Source organism: Bombyx mandarina, chromosome 08, assembly GCF_030267445.1.
Source record: "Bombyx mandarina strain Sakado chromosome 08, ASM3026744v2".
Lineage (NCBI taxonomy): Eukaryota > Metazoa > Arthropoda > Insecta > Lepidoptera > Bombycidae > Bombyx > Bombyx mandarina.
In genome coordinates, this window is record NC_143215.1 from 561345 (window position 1) to 577766 (window position 16422).

Sequence of the window (16422 nt, forward strand, 5' to 3'; positions counted from 1 at the left end):
CGAAAACGATTGATGATAGAATAAAATAATGTACTACAACTTTGTGGAACACATTATTATTTAAAAAAAGTGTCGCGACAGCATATATCTAACTATCAAAGTTATGCCGCAAGAAAAGTTCTTATATTTAAAAAAATTAAACAACGTCAAATATCGTTGAAATTTTTGTTAAAGACCCGAGCGGAGCCGGAGCGGGCCGCTAGTGTGTAATAAAATCGTTATTGGCAATAGTTTCTGCCAACGACCTTGTTGAATATGTATCCCTCGAGTAGCCACGTGTCTGGTTTCTTATATCCCCTGTGTTCTATCCGGAACGGGCTGGGTGCGCGGACGAAGAGTATAGAGGAGTCGTTTAGTGGACCGCTTTAACCCGTCCATGTTTATCAGTAACAGTTCCAGAGGTTTCCAACTCTTAACGCTATGTTCACTTCGGATACTGCAGCTCGAAAAAGAAAGTGTAAGATTATCGAAACGATAAAGAGAAAAAAAACTAATATGAAGTACATTAATTTAAACTGTAAATCAAAAGACACATTTTTCAACTACATGCAGAGTCTGAATATTAATATGAGACGTAGAACATAAGCTGCCGTAGTATTTTTACATTTTATAAAAATTTTATGAACAACAATTGACGTAAAATTTGGTCACCTGGTTCAATGTACTATATTATTATTCGATTATCGATTGGACTCCGTTTATTTCTTAAATATATTTGATATTCTTTTTTTTATTTTTTTTATTGCTTCGATTGGTGCACGAGCTCACAGCCCACCTGGTGTTAAGTGGTTACTGGAGCCCATAGACATTCACAACATAAATGCGCCACCATCATGAGATATAAGTTCTAAGGTCTCAAGTATAGTTACAACGGCTACCTCACCCTTCAAACCGAAACGCATTACTGCTACACGGTAGAAATAGGCAGGGTGGTGGTACCCACCCGCGCGGACTCACAAGAGGTCCTACCACCAGTAAATTGATATTCAGGACTTAGATGTAGTTGTTTTTGTCTCAAACATAAAATATTATTTAATTTATACAATTATAGCCACATGTTACAGATACTCAACAAAATCAATATTTAAGTTACTTATATCCATGAACCAAATTTTTAAATTCATCGATCGCTTGTCGAGTGCAGACATGGTGTTGAGAAAACTAATTTGTTTTTTAATTTTATTTATAAGTGTTGGATGTAATTCGGTTCCGGACTATGCAAGAGCCTTTGACCCGGAATTGTACGAAAGAGTCCTGGATAGCAAAGAATGTCAAAGACAACTGAATTATCTGAGCAATCGTTCTCTTGGTCTCTCTTGTAAGTACATTTTTGTGTTGAAAACTAAAGTGGCTTCTACGGCTTCTTAGATTTTGAATCCGAATACCTGATAAATCTTAATGATTTGTGAAATGTCTTTTGTTCAATATACTTTGGCTGTTAATTGACCTCATCTTATTTATTGAGATAATTTTTCTCACAAAACTAGACATAATAACAAAAGATCTTCAAAGATGTTTTAGGAATCTATTATAAATTAACACAATCAAATTCCTTCAAGACATTTAAAAAGTTCGCTCATGTTTTATTGATCTGAAAAAAGGATTATTTTCTTCTTCTTTTTTAAATGTCTTAAGTTAAGTTGCTAATAAGTTGGTTAACTCATTACGAGGCATGAAAATTTATGACATTACAAACGCTGTTCTTCTTTTACAAATATTTTACTAACAATATAGTCTACAATAGATTATTTCAATATTGGAGTCAGTTATCTTGCAAATACATTAATTTATTATAATTGCATTCTTTTAATTCTCATAATATTTATATATCTTGTAGCTATTTGGCGAACATGAATGTGAAATTATTGTTTCTGTGGTTATGTAACTTGGTTGGTACAAAGTCTGTCATTGTATCCTCAACGTGCTATAAATAGTGGATCATACAAATTATATATAGCCACCACAGCACTACGTGATTGAGTTTGAAACAAAATGAAACATATTAATACGTTCGTGTTTTAATTATTGATTTAATTAACACATTTTGGACACGATACGTTCATTTGCATAATTTAGAATGTGCTGTTCGCACTATGGCCTTCCATATTTTGTTTAGTTTTCCAGTTTACACATTTATGTTTCACACTTGGCCTACATTTAAATTAATTTTATAAAATGCTCATCTTAAGTCACTTTTAAACGGTACATTTACGGTATGTTAGGCCCCCCAATTTTTAAAGATTTCCATTACTTTGCTGTCTATCGTTGAAAGAAATAAAATAATATCTATAGGTCTTTTATTGTTCATAATCGTTGTTCAATTTGCATTTCATCAAGGACAAACCAAAAATCGTTGTGGCTTAGAGATAATTTCCAATATGCCATATACTTACATATACTTCCATATACTTATAAGCACAATTCATCTAACCAGAAGTACTATCGATCGTATCAATACAATCAAAGTATAATCGATGTTACACCAGCACATAAGCATATTTTTTAGTAATGTGACTGAAACCTTGAAAAGGAATTGTTAAAATTTTTAATTATTGAAATTTGTACTATCACTACTCTTGTTACGGCTTAGTTTTCAATAAACTTTCAAAGTTTCGAACATTTTTAATACTTTGCAGTTCTCAAGGGATAAATGAAGTGAAAATTTGTTTATCAATAATCTACTGGTGGTAGGACGTCTTAGAGTCCGCACGGGTAGGTACCACCACCCTGCCTATTTCTGCTGTGAAGCAGTAATGCGTTTCGGCTTGAAGGTGGGGCAGCCGTTGTAAAAACTGAGACCTTACAACCTATATCTCAAGGTGGGTGGCGGCATTTACCTCGTAGATTTGTATTGTCTCCGGTTACCACTTAACTGGGCCGTGAGCTCGTCCACCATTTAAGTTATATAAAAAAAGCAAAACCCTAACAGTTTAAATCCCCTTTTTTTTGGTTACTATTACAGTTATAGATGCAAGTGCCAAAATACCTTCCGGTATCTTGACTGGGAACGTGAATGACTTCGGGGATTATGACGAATGTTTGGGAATACACGATTACGTAGAAGGCATGGAATTACAGGGAAAGTATTGCACGGTCCTCGTGCCCTGGGACCAGATGCCTACAAACCTACCAGAAACATTAGAAGATAACTGGTTACAGCTATTCCTGACCTATCAATTCCGGGGTATTTCTGGAATGCTGGAGCAAAATAAGGGATATGCTTATGAAGTGTCCAGTATAAGAGGACGCATTGACCCAAAGTAAGCAGAAGCGGTTTTCATTTTCTATGTAACCAAAATATTCCACTAACATGAACTTTTGAAGTTGGCGATCGCAGACACTCAATGATAAGCAAGCTCTTAGGCTATAAAAAAACAGTGGGTTTTACTTCTCGCAGCCAACCACATGCTATAGAGGGTCTGTGCCTTTCGTATCAAATTATTTGGATGCTCGGTCAGACCATTTTATCTGTCTTCTATGTCCCATAAACCACTTTAGAACAAATGCTTAACAAGCAGGTAGCACTTGTGCACAAAGTTCACTTTATTTCGAAAATGTCACGATTTTGAAAATCTTCATTAATTATTTTGAGCTTTGCGATTTTGGCTTTGGGTTAAAAAAAATGATATAAATAATTTAGATGGATTGAAGCGTTGGGATTTTTTCAATAGATATGCATTAGTTATTCAATAGAATGAGCTATGAAGCTAAACAGATGACTGTCAATTTTGAAAAGATTCAAGTACAAATCTACAACCATTTGTGTAATTAGTTTTGTATCAGACAGTTATTATTTTCCATCGATGATCTTCTTATACTTCTTATACGTAAGTCAAGAGTTATGCTTGGATGGGTCTCTGTATCTATATACTAAACGCTATACTATGTATGCATTTGGTTTGAAAGCTGGTGATCTTAGAATTCATGTGTCAAGATGAGTAGCGGCATTAAGATTGTTGATGTGTATGGTCACCGATAACCACTTCACACCAGGTGAACCGTGATATGGTTTAATTCAAATATTGTTAGTTTGTTAGTGAATATCTTCAGTGTAAGGTTAACCTCGGGCAGTAAAGGTGTCCTACGATGTTTTCCATATAACTATATTTTGTGTTGCTCTCAGTTAAAAATTTCCATCACCTTTATGAAGCCATTACACCATCTCTATAGTGACCAGCCTCGTTTACGATTTTTGTGTCTTCTTCTTATCAGCCCACAGATGTCCACTGCTGGACATAGCCTCCCCCCAAGCCTCGCCACAAAGACGGGTCCTGCGCTGCCTGCATCCAGCAGATCCGCGCGAACCTCAGTAGGTCGTAGGTCCGTCTTGTGGGAGGCCTACCCATGCTACGTCTTCCAGTCTATGGGTAACCAATCGGTTACTGTTTGAGGCCATCTATATCTGACTAGCGATATTATAAATCGATAAAATATTTTCCACAGCGAGCATACAGTATTTGCGCTGAGTTCAAATGAAACTCTTCTAGGCCTTTGTATACCGAAAGTGTGTACGACATCGGAAGCGCTCAACCATGTTTTGAACTACATCAGCTTTGTCAATTTAACCTACAGGGATTATTACTGTCGGTTGCCGAATGACAAGCCTTTTAGACCCGCTGATTATGTATCTATGTAAGTATTTTGGAATATCAGATATATCAAAGAATCTAAATGACTTTGATCACAGGTAATATATTATAACAGATATATTAGGCTACATCATGCTAAATAACGCCTGCGCACGTTTAAAAATCATTATTTTCCTTTTTTTACAATTTTAATTCAAATAAATTCACTGATACGATCTTTATTATCAATATTTATAATAATAATATTTGTCGTAGATTAGCCTGTGAGCGACTACTTTCCTGATTTAAAAATCTGAGTTCGTAAATACTTCAACAGGAATATCGGTACACATATACATTTAATAACTATTCTAGTTGTAGTATAGATAGTCTAGTAGCTTGACTACTTTGAGTCAGAACGCTTATTGACATCTTTCTTACCCCAAAGAAATCATCTTCAACAGAGCGTTTATTCCAGTGAGAAGATTTTTTTGTATAGATCGATACTGCAAATGCTGTTGCTGGGTACTGCTATAAACCTTTTTGTAAATGTTTCATTTTTTTTTTAAGTTTTTCTGGTAAACTAAAAACTTGTAATTAGTAATTTCAAATTTTAACAATAATTAGTAATTTTTTTGTCTTTTTTTTTCTTCTCAGGGCTATATTTTCAATTATAGCGATTTTAACGGTGGCAAGTTCTTCATATGAGATTTACAATGTCCACGTACTAAAAAAAGGTAACAATTTAATTAGAACTTAATTATAGATAATTTATCTTTGAAAATTTAAAGCGTCTACGATTTAAAACGATAGCTGATGTGCTCGAAGTCAACTGGGTACGCCATACCCTACCTGTCGCTGGACAGATACAAAAATTTCTTAATCTTAATAATTTGTTCACGAATGAAAAATAATTGCATAATATGTAAGTTATGGAGTATAGAAAGATTACAAAGATTTACAAAGATTACAAGATTACTTATAAAGGGGAATCTGAAACCGGACGCTATATCATCTCAGAAGATAAAGAGCGTATGTCGTATGTCGAACTCGGAAAAGCTACTTGTAACAAAATTCTTCGATTGGTTTTTTCTGTGTTGTGGTATTTCTAATTATACTCGGTTTTTCCAAGACGAAGAAATGCAATCGTATAAAATCGATTCTTTAGATCAATATTTGTATAATCACTGATCATGTCTTCTATTAAAAGCTCTGGATTTTATTGACGTGAATATTTCAAATGCGTCCCTTAAGATAGACGGTGTTGCTTCGACAATATCTAATTGAAAGTGTTCACTGCTAATCATTAAGACCTGTAATGAGGTAAAACCGCGCCACTTCACAAGACAACTCGATCGATAAAAGATATACTTTGTATTGTTTTTATTCTAACTTCAAACAACTTTTGAAATGGTGCTGCTATTGCACAAATCAAATCACTTCAATGTGACTCCACTGACCCATTACAATCAAATAATGACTTTAAAATTTTCAGATTCATCACAGTTGCACCCTATTTATCGAAATTTCTCAGTCTTTCACAATACCCGCCGTTTCCTGACCTTCAAACGTAATTCTGGACAATTGGACTGTTTGGACGGTATAAGAGTGATGGCCATGTCATGGATTACTTTAGGCCACACTTTTAGCATGATCATCGTTGCTTTTACTCATAATAGTATATACAGAGTAATGGTAAGTAGTAGCTTCATATTAATAATAGATTTATTTAATTGAGGAAGTACCTAGTGCTTACTTGGTAGACAAGCAAAAACTTGGTAGCGGATTTAACGTTTATAACTTACCGTCTGCCATCGACAATACACAACACAACTTACCTCATAAGCTCGAATTTCAATTAGATTGAATAATTTAACATTGTACACTTTAGATCGGGAATCATAATTTATTTGTAAAAATAGACGAGCTTATGATTAGGTCTTTAAGATAAATAAGGTGTTACCACTATTTTCCGACAATCGAGCCAAAAAAAAACTAAAATTAGCCGTCTTTTACTGATTTCAAAATGAAGTTTTATATTGTTTGATTTTGTTTTTCAAATCAAATTTATATGCCTTTTCCAGAAGTTCAGGCAACTAGAAACAAATTTTATCTTCGGTGCGATCCTGTCCGTTGATACATTCTTATCAATTAGCGGACTTCTACTTGTTTATACGGTTGTTGGTAAAATACCTAGAGGTAAGTCTTCTATGCTTCACAATCTTCTGCAATAGGAAAACTGACTTTATCATCTCGTAACAGCTTGGATTCCGTAAAAAACATACGTGCATTCAACAAGTGCACCGCATCACAGAACACATCTTAGTAGGGCTCAACAGACCAATGGAAGCACTCTTTTTCGCTATTGCGAAGGCGTTCGACCAACTCTGGCACCACGGCTTAATTCAGAAATTCACGAACTCAAAAAATCACGGCAATGCCGGGCAGTCTCGTGCTCATTATCATACGAGCCTTCTTGTCGAACTATTCGTTTCGGTATCGAGTCAAAGGAGCTCTCTGCCCCGTCAAAAATCGGCTGAAGTCCCATAAAGTTCCGCTCTTTTCCCACTACGGTTTATTCTTTACGTGAACTATATACCCTGGTCGCTCCTTCCTAATTAGGCGTGATAGTCCAAAGTATGGGCTGGCCAAAGATTTTTATGACGGAAATGGTGCCATAAAAATCTTTGACTAGCCCATACTTTGGACCACGAAGGCTAAGTACATATGTACATGGGCCCTGTGTCACTCTCGGTGCTTTTCAAAGCACCAGTCACCGTTGTTGTTGAATTCATCAATTGCTACAAAGAGTCCAAATTGCAACCTGACCCATATACACAACCCACTGAGATTCCAATCCCAGAATCAAATCCAAATTTATTCCCAGAGTGTTCCTATCAGTGTCCATTAGTTTGTCGCAAATTAGACCATCTGTAAGACCATTTTTATTGTATTTCAGATCGTTTTCTTAAAGGGATTCCATTGTTTTATTTATACCGATTATTAAGAATATGGCCGCTTCTAGCAGCTACACTGCTACTTGAAGTTTCCTTAATGCACCACATCGCAGATGGTCCATTCTGGCAGGTGGTCGCTGGAGACGTTGAGAATTGTAGAAGTAATTGGTGGCGTATACTCCTCCATGTACAGAATTACTACAGAAGTAATGTAAGATCAGCTTAAGCAATTTTCAAGACTTATTTACAAGTAGTCGAATTCTCATTGCGTGACTAATATTTTATTGACTTCCCCATCGATGCTCATGGATCACCCTGCATGAACCAATTGTCGGGCTTAATAGACTATATTATCATGATTCAGAATATGTGGAAATTATATCTAATGTAATAGCTTCGACCACCTAAAGACAAAGTCAGGGATCTTAGAAGATCTTGGATCTTTGAAGTCGTGGCTTAAAGGATAAGAAGTTCGCTGCAATCGTATCTAGAGATGTACCGGTGTTCGAATCCCCTAGGCGGATACCAAATTTTCTAATGAAATATGTACTAGACAAATGTTCATGATTGACTTCCACGGTGAAGGAATAACATCGTGTAATAAAAATCAAACGCGCAAAATTATAATTTGCGTAATTATTGGTGGTGTGACTCTTGTGAGTCTGCACGGGTATGTACCACCACCCTGCCTATTTCTACCGTGAAGCAGTAATGCGTTTCGGTTTGAAGGGTGGGGCAGCCGTTGGAACTACACTGAGACCTTAGAACTTATATCTCAAGGTGGGTGGCGCATTTACGTTGTGGATGTCTATGGGCTCTAGTAACCACTTAACACCAGGTAGGCTGTGAGCTTGTCCACCCAACTAAGCAATAAAAAAATACGACTATCTTTTTATTTATTTACTAGCGACCCGCCCTCGCTTCGCTTCGGAAACATTAAAACACACATGAAACCAAAAAAATAAATAAAAAAAATAATAAAAAAAGTAGCCTATGTTCATCAGGCAACAATGTCGGCTTCTAATGGAAAAATAATTTTTCAAATCGGTCCAGTAGTTTCGGAGCCTATTCGAAACAAACAAACAAACAAATCTTTCCTCTTTATAATAATAGTATAGATATAGATTTTTTATCGCTTAAAAATACGACTACCTTTTTTTATTTTGTCCATGACAACATTGACATGAACATTCATGAGCATATTTCGCTATCATAGTCTGTCCCAGTTGAACTTCGTATAAAATTTATAGATAGATTAAAATATAATATGTATGCAAAAATATAAAAAAATTACCTAACCCTGTTAACTCTTTTCTAGTGCATGATTCACAGTTGGTATTTAGCAGTGGATTTTCAGCTCTATATTTTGTCTCCTATTGTGATTGTCTGGTTGTTCGGGAGGAAAGCGATAGCCTGGCTCATTCTGATCCTTTCAGTGTTGTTGTCGTGGGCTGTGACTATAACTTACAGTTATACATTCAAGATGTCCGCAATATTACATAATTTTGAGTAAGTCGTTTGATTTTTATTTTCCACTATATGCAATGCACCAACACAGCACTCTCTACGTCACCTTTGATTGACTAGTAGATAATTCCTTAGGCACTAAGTTCGCCATTGTAATATTGTGCATAAAGTAAAAAATCCTTTAATTTAATAGTGTCTTGCTTTGATTGGTACCATGGTGTTGCCTATTTGTACTTCAAATTTAATACCAATTTTGGATCAGTAATGCACATTATTTGGCTCAATATGAGGCTGCGGCCTAATATTTGTGGCGAGTTGCCGGATTTGAGCTGGGATTTGTGGGTTACAGTGCCGAACTAAATAAAGTTCATTTCCCCGATTGTAATAATAGTTATCTCTATTCCACGGAATATTTTTATATTATTGGAATCTCCTGATTCCAAATTGCAAGAACTGCAAGAACAAACAAGACTACCACTTCAGTTTTGACAACGACTCCCTTGTTTAAACTCTAATATGCTTTAGCGTAAAAGTTTCTTCACTAAAATCTCTTTACAGGCGTTCTGCTGATATCGTTACTTATCTGGATAAGTTTTACGATAATACATTACCCAGGGCCGTACCATTCGTCGTTGGCATGATGTTTGGGTATATCCTACACTTGCACAGAGATAAAAAGTTGACCATATCTAGGGTGAGTAAGAGATTGGTGGATTTTTTTAAATTTTTATTGCCGTATTGGCAGACGAGCATACGGTCCACCTGCTTGCTAGGCTCAATGTTAGCAATACTCCGGTTTGAGTCCCGTAAGCTCACCTACACACGTTAGGGTGAAGCTGAAATAGCCAGTATATAGTATCTTGAAGATCGTCAGCTGATCAGTGACCGACAGTACGGTTTCCGTCACGGTCGCTCAGCTGGCGATCTTCTTGTATACCTTACTCACAGGTGGGCTGAAGCCTTGGAGAGCAAGGGCGAGGCTCTTGCTGTGAGCCTTGATATCGCGAAGGCCTTCGACAAGGTCTGGCATAGGGCACTTCTATCGAAGTTACCATCTTACGGAATCCCCGAGGGTCTCTGCAAGTGGATCGCTAGCTTTTTGGATGGGCGGAGCATCACGGTCGTTGTAGACGGTGACTGTTCTGATACCATGACCATTAACGCTGGCGTTCCACAAGGTTCGGTGCTCTCCCCCACGCTTTTCATCCTGTATATCAATGACATGCTGTCTATTGATGGCATGCGTTGCTATGCAGATGATAGCAAGGGGGATGCGCGATATATCGGCCATCAGAGTCTCTCTCGGAGCGTGGTGCAAGAGAGACGATCAAAACTTGTGTCTGAAGTGGAGAACTCTCTGGGGCGAGTCTCCGAATGGGGTGAATTCAACTTGGTTCAATTCAACCCGATAAAGATACAAGTTTGCGCGTTCACTGCGAAGAAGGACCCCTTTGTCATGGCGCCGCAATTCCAAGGAGTATCCCTGCAACTTTCCGAGAGTATCGGGATACTTGGGGTCGACATTTCGAGCGATGTCCAGTTTCGGAGTCATTTGGAAGGCAAAGCCAAGTTGGCGTCCAAAATGCTGGGAGTCCTCAACAGAGCGAAGCGGTACTTCACGCCTGGACAAAGACTTTTGCTTTATAAAGCACAAGTCCGGCCTCGCATGGAGTACTGCTCTCATCTCTGGGCCGGGGCTCCCAAATACCAGCTTCTTCCATTTGACTCCATACAGAGGAGGGCCGTTCGGATTGTCGATAATCCCATTCTCTCGGATCGTTTGGAGCCTCTGGGTTTGCGGAGGGACTTCGGTTCCCTCTGTATTTTATACCGTATGTTCCATGGGGAGTGCTCTGAGGAATTGTTCGAGATGATACCAGCATCTCGTTTTTACCATCGCACCGCCCGCCACCGGAGTAGAGTTCATCCATACTACCTGGAGCCACTGCGGTCATCCACAGTGCGTTTCCAGAGATCTTTTTTGCCACGTACCATCCGGCTATGGAATGAGCTCCCCTCCGCGGTGTTTCCCGAGCGCTATGACATGTCCTTCTTCAAACGAGGCTTGTGGAGAGTATTAAGCGGTAGGCAGCGGCTTGGCTCTGCCCCTGGCATTGCTGAAGTCCATGGGCGACGGTAACCACTCACCATCAGGTGGGCCGTATGCCCGTCTGCCTACAAAGGCAATAAAAAAAAAAAAAAAAAGCCTCTCAAGGCTATTAGCATAGGTAGGAAAAAAATGTGTTCGTTCAATGAGCTTACCGCCTTTTTTATTGCCACTGTACGTAGACGAGCGTACGGCCCACCTGATGGTAAGTGGTTACCGTCGCTCATGGACGTCAGCAATGCCAGGAGCAGAGCCAAGCCACTGCCTACCGTTGAGAATGACATTGGAAATGACAACGCTTCGACAAGCGTTTCGGTATGAAGGGTGGGGCAACCGTTGTGTCTATACTGAGACCTTAGAACTGATATCTAAAGGTGATGGTGAGGAGGCCGGCGAGATTAAATTGTAAAAGTAGTTATATTTACGTCTTTCGAAGCTGATGAATATATTTCTGTGGTTAAAAATCATTCTACATAATATATTTAAATACATTATTTACGAAACACGCATTTCGATATCCCATAGACAAGCGTGTATTTTTTCATGTCAATTGATCAAGCTAATACTGCCATACTGTTTATTTTTACCATGATTAAATAACGCGTTATAGTTTTAAGGGTGAGTGGCCGTTATCCTATTGCAATTGAGATTTCAACAAAGCCAATCAATACTAAATTCAATTGTGTCGTACAGGTCATCTATACCGATTCAAATATAATATAATAATTTCTCTTTCAGCTATATGTGTCCTTGTTCTGGATATATGCGTGCATCGTCATGTTTTTTGCGGTTTATTCTTTATACCCTATGGCCCAATCTGGCTACGATAACCAAGCGTTTGATAGTTTTTATAATGCTTTTGCTAGAATATTATGGGCTTTTATGATCGGCTGGCTTGTCTTGGCATGCGATCATGGTTATGCTGGTAAGATGTTTTATATTTATAAGACTATTTAACAAGAAACATAGATTATTTATCACTGGTGGTAGAACCTCTTGGGAGTCCGCACAGGTAGGTACCACCACCCCGCCTATTTCCACCGTGAAGCAGTAATGCGTTTCGGTTCAAAGGGTGGGGTAGCCGTTGTAACTATACTGAGACCTTAGAACTTATATCTCAAGGTGGGTGGCGCATTTACGTTGTAGATGTCTATGGGCTCCAGTAACCACTTAACACCAGGTGGGCTGTGAGCTCGTCCATCCATCTAAGCAATAAAAAAATAAAAATAAATCTATGTTGCGATGACTTCAGGCTTTCTTATTTGTCATAACTTTTTGTTAGTTTACGAGTACAAAACTTGTACAATTGGCAAAAAGCAAAACGATCCTTTAAATACCAAACTATGGAATAAAATCTACCATCATTGAACACAAATGATTATCTATTATTTCTATTAATTCTTATTAGATAGAAGATATTAAATTAGATTTCTATTATACTAAGTATCCAGTTATGGCATGTTTGCTCGAGCCAAAAATATGATCCATCTGTAGTATCAGTAGTCTGATATTTCCTAACTATCTCTCTTTTAATTTAAATCTTGAGTAGTGGTGTCTTACTTACTATGTATGAAATACAGTAGAGACTATAACCTTTTGCCTTCGCTTCCTAGTTAGTACTAGATATTAACACCAACGATCTCTTAACACCTATGTAATCTCATCTGTTTAAATAACTACTTAAGTTTATTTGAAAGTTTTAATACAGTCAATTTTTTTAAGTGAAACTTCTAATGCAACTTCCCACAAGGTTGCGTTAAAAGTTTAACACTACCACACCAGAAAGAGACAGAGCGAGAGTGAGTGCCTGGCACTCGAACGCAAGCGCGTAGTATAGCTGTTACAGGCCAGCGCGAGCTTTAGCAACGAGTAGCGTCCAATATTTTAATAAAGTATTTAAAAAATATATATATATTTATTTTTCTATCTATAATTGAAAACATATTATATAAAGACGAATTGAAAATGTGGAATCTCTTATGACAGCATTCCCTATTACAAGAGCAATCTGATTTAAGGATGAAAAATGAAGAAAACCACAATACTACACATCGAAAAAGAAGTTTCACTTCATTCACGTGCACTAAGTTGCATGCCTACCTTTTTTATGTATTATTCTTCACAGGTCCAATTAATTGGTTCCTGTCATTGAAAATTTGGAAAATCCCTGCTAGATTATCATTTGCCGTTTATCTGATACATTTACCTTTGCTTATGATCTTCCATGGTTCTTGGAAAGAAACGCATTATTTTGGAGGTACAGAAACGGTAAGTTACTTCTTAAACGAAATGATATTACTAAGGAACAATTCTGCCTTTGCCGATTTAAAAAAATTAAGTACCCAATTGTACGTACCTCGCTGCGTTTTGATTCCTAGAAACCAGTTGCGGTGTGGCTATTTTTTTATTTTAGATGTGGTGTTAAGCGGTTACTGGAGCCGATAGACATCTACAACATAAATGCCGCCACCCACCTTGGGATATAAATTCTAAGGTCTCAGTATAGTTGCAGCGGCTGCCTCACCGTTCAAACCGAAACGCATTACTAAAGTGATGTAAAAGTACTAAAGTAATCTAAAAAAAATAAAATAAAAAATAGTAATCTATGCTCAGAATCTTTTCTAATGAAACAAGATTCGACATTACGTTAAATTGGTATTTAAAATAGGTGTTTGGTAATTATATCAGCAAATTATCACAATTGTTTTTATTTAATTGAAGCCATGAAAATTTTAATAATGAATGACAAATAATAATGGCCGATATGAATAAAAAATTATAATTTACCAAACACAATATATTTGCCTATTCCAAATACGGAATGTTATTAGGTAATGAAACAAACTTTTAATCTGGACAGGTAAAATAGAGGTGTGGTGATAATATGGTTGATCGTAGATGCTTTTTTCTGTTACAGTTTTTTAGATACCTCAATAATTTGTGCGTGACCATTCTAGTTGCCTTTGCTATGTGCATCGTGATTGATGCCCCATGCTCCACGCTACAGAAAATGCTTCTCGGTAAATTTTTTTTTTTTTTAATATCTCATACTCTCCTCTACCTGCTAAACTGTAATGTAATATCGGTAGACAGCGGCTTGATTGTGCCCCTAGCATTGCTGAAGTCCCTAAGCTATATTGACTACTAACCATTTGGCGTGTCGTATACTTAATTACTTGTCTACGAAGACAATATGTATAATAAAAAAGCTATCTACATACTACATGATTAGTTAGGGTCTGTTTTTTATTTTTATTGCTTAGTTGGATGGCTCACAGCTAACACTTTTTTGTTTTGTTTTTTCTTGTTTTTTTTTATCACAGCTCACCTGGTGTAAGTTGTTTCTGGAGCCTATAGACATCTACAACGTAAATGCGCCACCCAGCTTGAGATATAAGTTCTAAGATCTCAGTATAGTTGCAACGGCTGCTCCACCCTTCAGACCGAAACGCATTACTGCTTCACGGTAGAAATAGGCAGGGCGGTGATACCTACCCGCGCGGACTCACAAGAGGTTCTACCACCAGTAAAAAGTAGTTTTGCCTTGTTACGGACTTGCTTTGTTTGTTACAGGCATCAAGAGTAATACTCAGAATAGCTCAAATGAAGAACCGCAAGAGACGGTGGAAGACGGAAAATCCTTCAAAACAACTTTGTAGAATTGATTTAGTTTGTAGTCGCGATGTAGTTTTGGTGTATAAAAAAATAGTAACTCTGATTGAGGTCTTTTTCTTAAACAACTTAAAAAATTTAACGTTTGATTATGACATATTCGCTTTACAATTATTATTATTATTATTGGTGATATTGGGGTTATTGATAGTACCTGTATACCTGGTACCTGATTGTGAGTCAGCGTCAATTTTGGAAATCAGCAAACCAGCACAGCTAAACCGATGTTAGACTAAAAGACTCTCCTATTTCTACACCTCGGAAACACCTCGGAAGGGAGTTTAGTCCAGAACAGGACGGTACGTGGCAAAAATTATCTTCTATATGGTGATACTGCGAAGCAGGAATGAGATCTGCTCGGCCAACGAGTAGTGCGTTGATAAAATTAAGAAGGCAGAATCATTTCTAACACTTCCTCCAAGCGCTTCCCATAAAACGTATGACATAAAACGCATAGAGAATCACTCTCTCTGGAAATAGAAGTTTTAAAGGTTCGAATGCATTTACATAATAATACTATTATCTATACTATATTATATATTATCTATACTATAGTATATCACTACATAGTATAAAACAAAGTCGCTTTCTCTGTCCCTCTGTATGCTTAAATCTTTAAAACTACGCAACGGATTTTGTTGCGGTTTTTTTTAATAGATAGTGATTGAAGAGGAAGGTTTATATGTATAATAACATCCATTAAATAGAGGAGAAATTAATAATAAATTACAGTTTCCGAAGCGAAGTGAGGGCGGGTCGCTAGTGATATTATAAAGCTGAAGAGTTTGTTTGTTTGAACGCGCTAATCTCAGGAACTACTGGTCCGATTTGAAAAATTCTTTCAGTTTTAGATAACGCATTTATTGAAGAAGGCTATAGGCTATATAACATTACAGTAAGGCCAATACAAGTGGAGCACTAATAAAGAATGTTTCAAAATAGTGGTTAAAATGGCTCCTTAACATTCTATAATTCAAAAATATTTTCGCTTTCTACGTAAATGAAGTGGGGGTAAAATTTTGCGTTATGCCAAAGTAGCTATTCCATGCGGACGGAGTCACGGACAAAACCTAGTATTTTCATAAGCGCGTACCGCTCCTGTCGAACATGATTATAAAAATGAGTTATTAGAAGTTTATCACTGATAGCTCAGTTTTACTGAAATTTAGGGGTTTTAGTAATACTGATTTAACGCCATCTGCTGATGTTGTTTAAGTCTTTTTTCCAAATTTTGCACACACTGCAGCAACGCATAGTGCTAATACTAGCACTATGCATTACTGCAGCGCTATATAGCACTTAGTAGGTCAAACGAGTATCGGGCAAGAAGGCGGGAGATTTAAAAATTTAAACCTCAAAATCGAACATTCCCCTCCACCGAAATCTACCCGGATTTTCCATTGGGAAACCAATAACAATTATAATTGATTGTTGATTCATGTTTACAGCGGACTGTATTTAACTATATCGCATGCTTAAAAATAAAAAGATGTAACTCAAAAACCATAACTTTTGGTAATAAGCTTTAGTTTTTTTGCGCGTTTTTCGAATGTCTTTAATTGAAAATTAAAGATTAACTTAAGTGTTTTTCTTTACTTTTGCTGTCGATATTGGGAGTTGAAAGTACAGAGTTTTATATAATAACAAGAAG

The 16422-nt window shown here is 37.1% G+C and overlaps 1 protein-coding gene across 1 annotated transcript; it reads left to right on the top strand.

Moving 5' to 3' along the window:
* The first annotated feature begins 1101 nt into the window (after positions 1-1101).
* LOC114244981 (nose resistant to fluoxetine protein 6) lies at positions 1102-14806 on the top strand. Its single transcript, XM_028176979.2, has 13 exons — positions 1102-1318; positions 2963-3260; positions 4444-4632; positions 5226-5305; positions 6064-6263; positions 6653-6767; positions 7528-7736; positions 8844-9034; positions 9551-9686; positions 11838-12024; positions 13225-13367; positions 14017-14119; positions 14673-14806. The coding sequence occupies exons 1-13, from the start codon at positions 1102-1104 to the stop codon at positions 14756-14758; spliced, it is 2154 nt and encodes a 717-aa protein (XP_028032780.2). The 3' UTR covers positions 14759-14806.
* The last annotated feature ends 1616 nt before the right edge of the window (positions 14807-16422 follow it).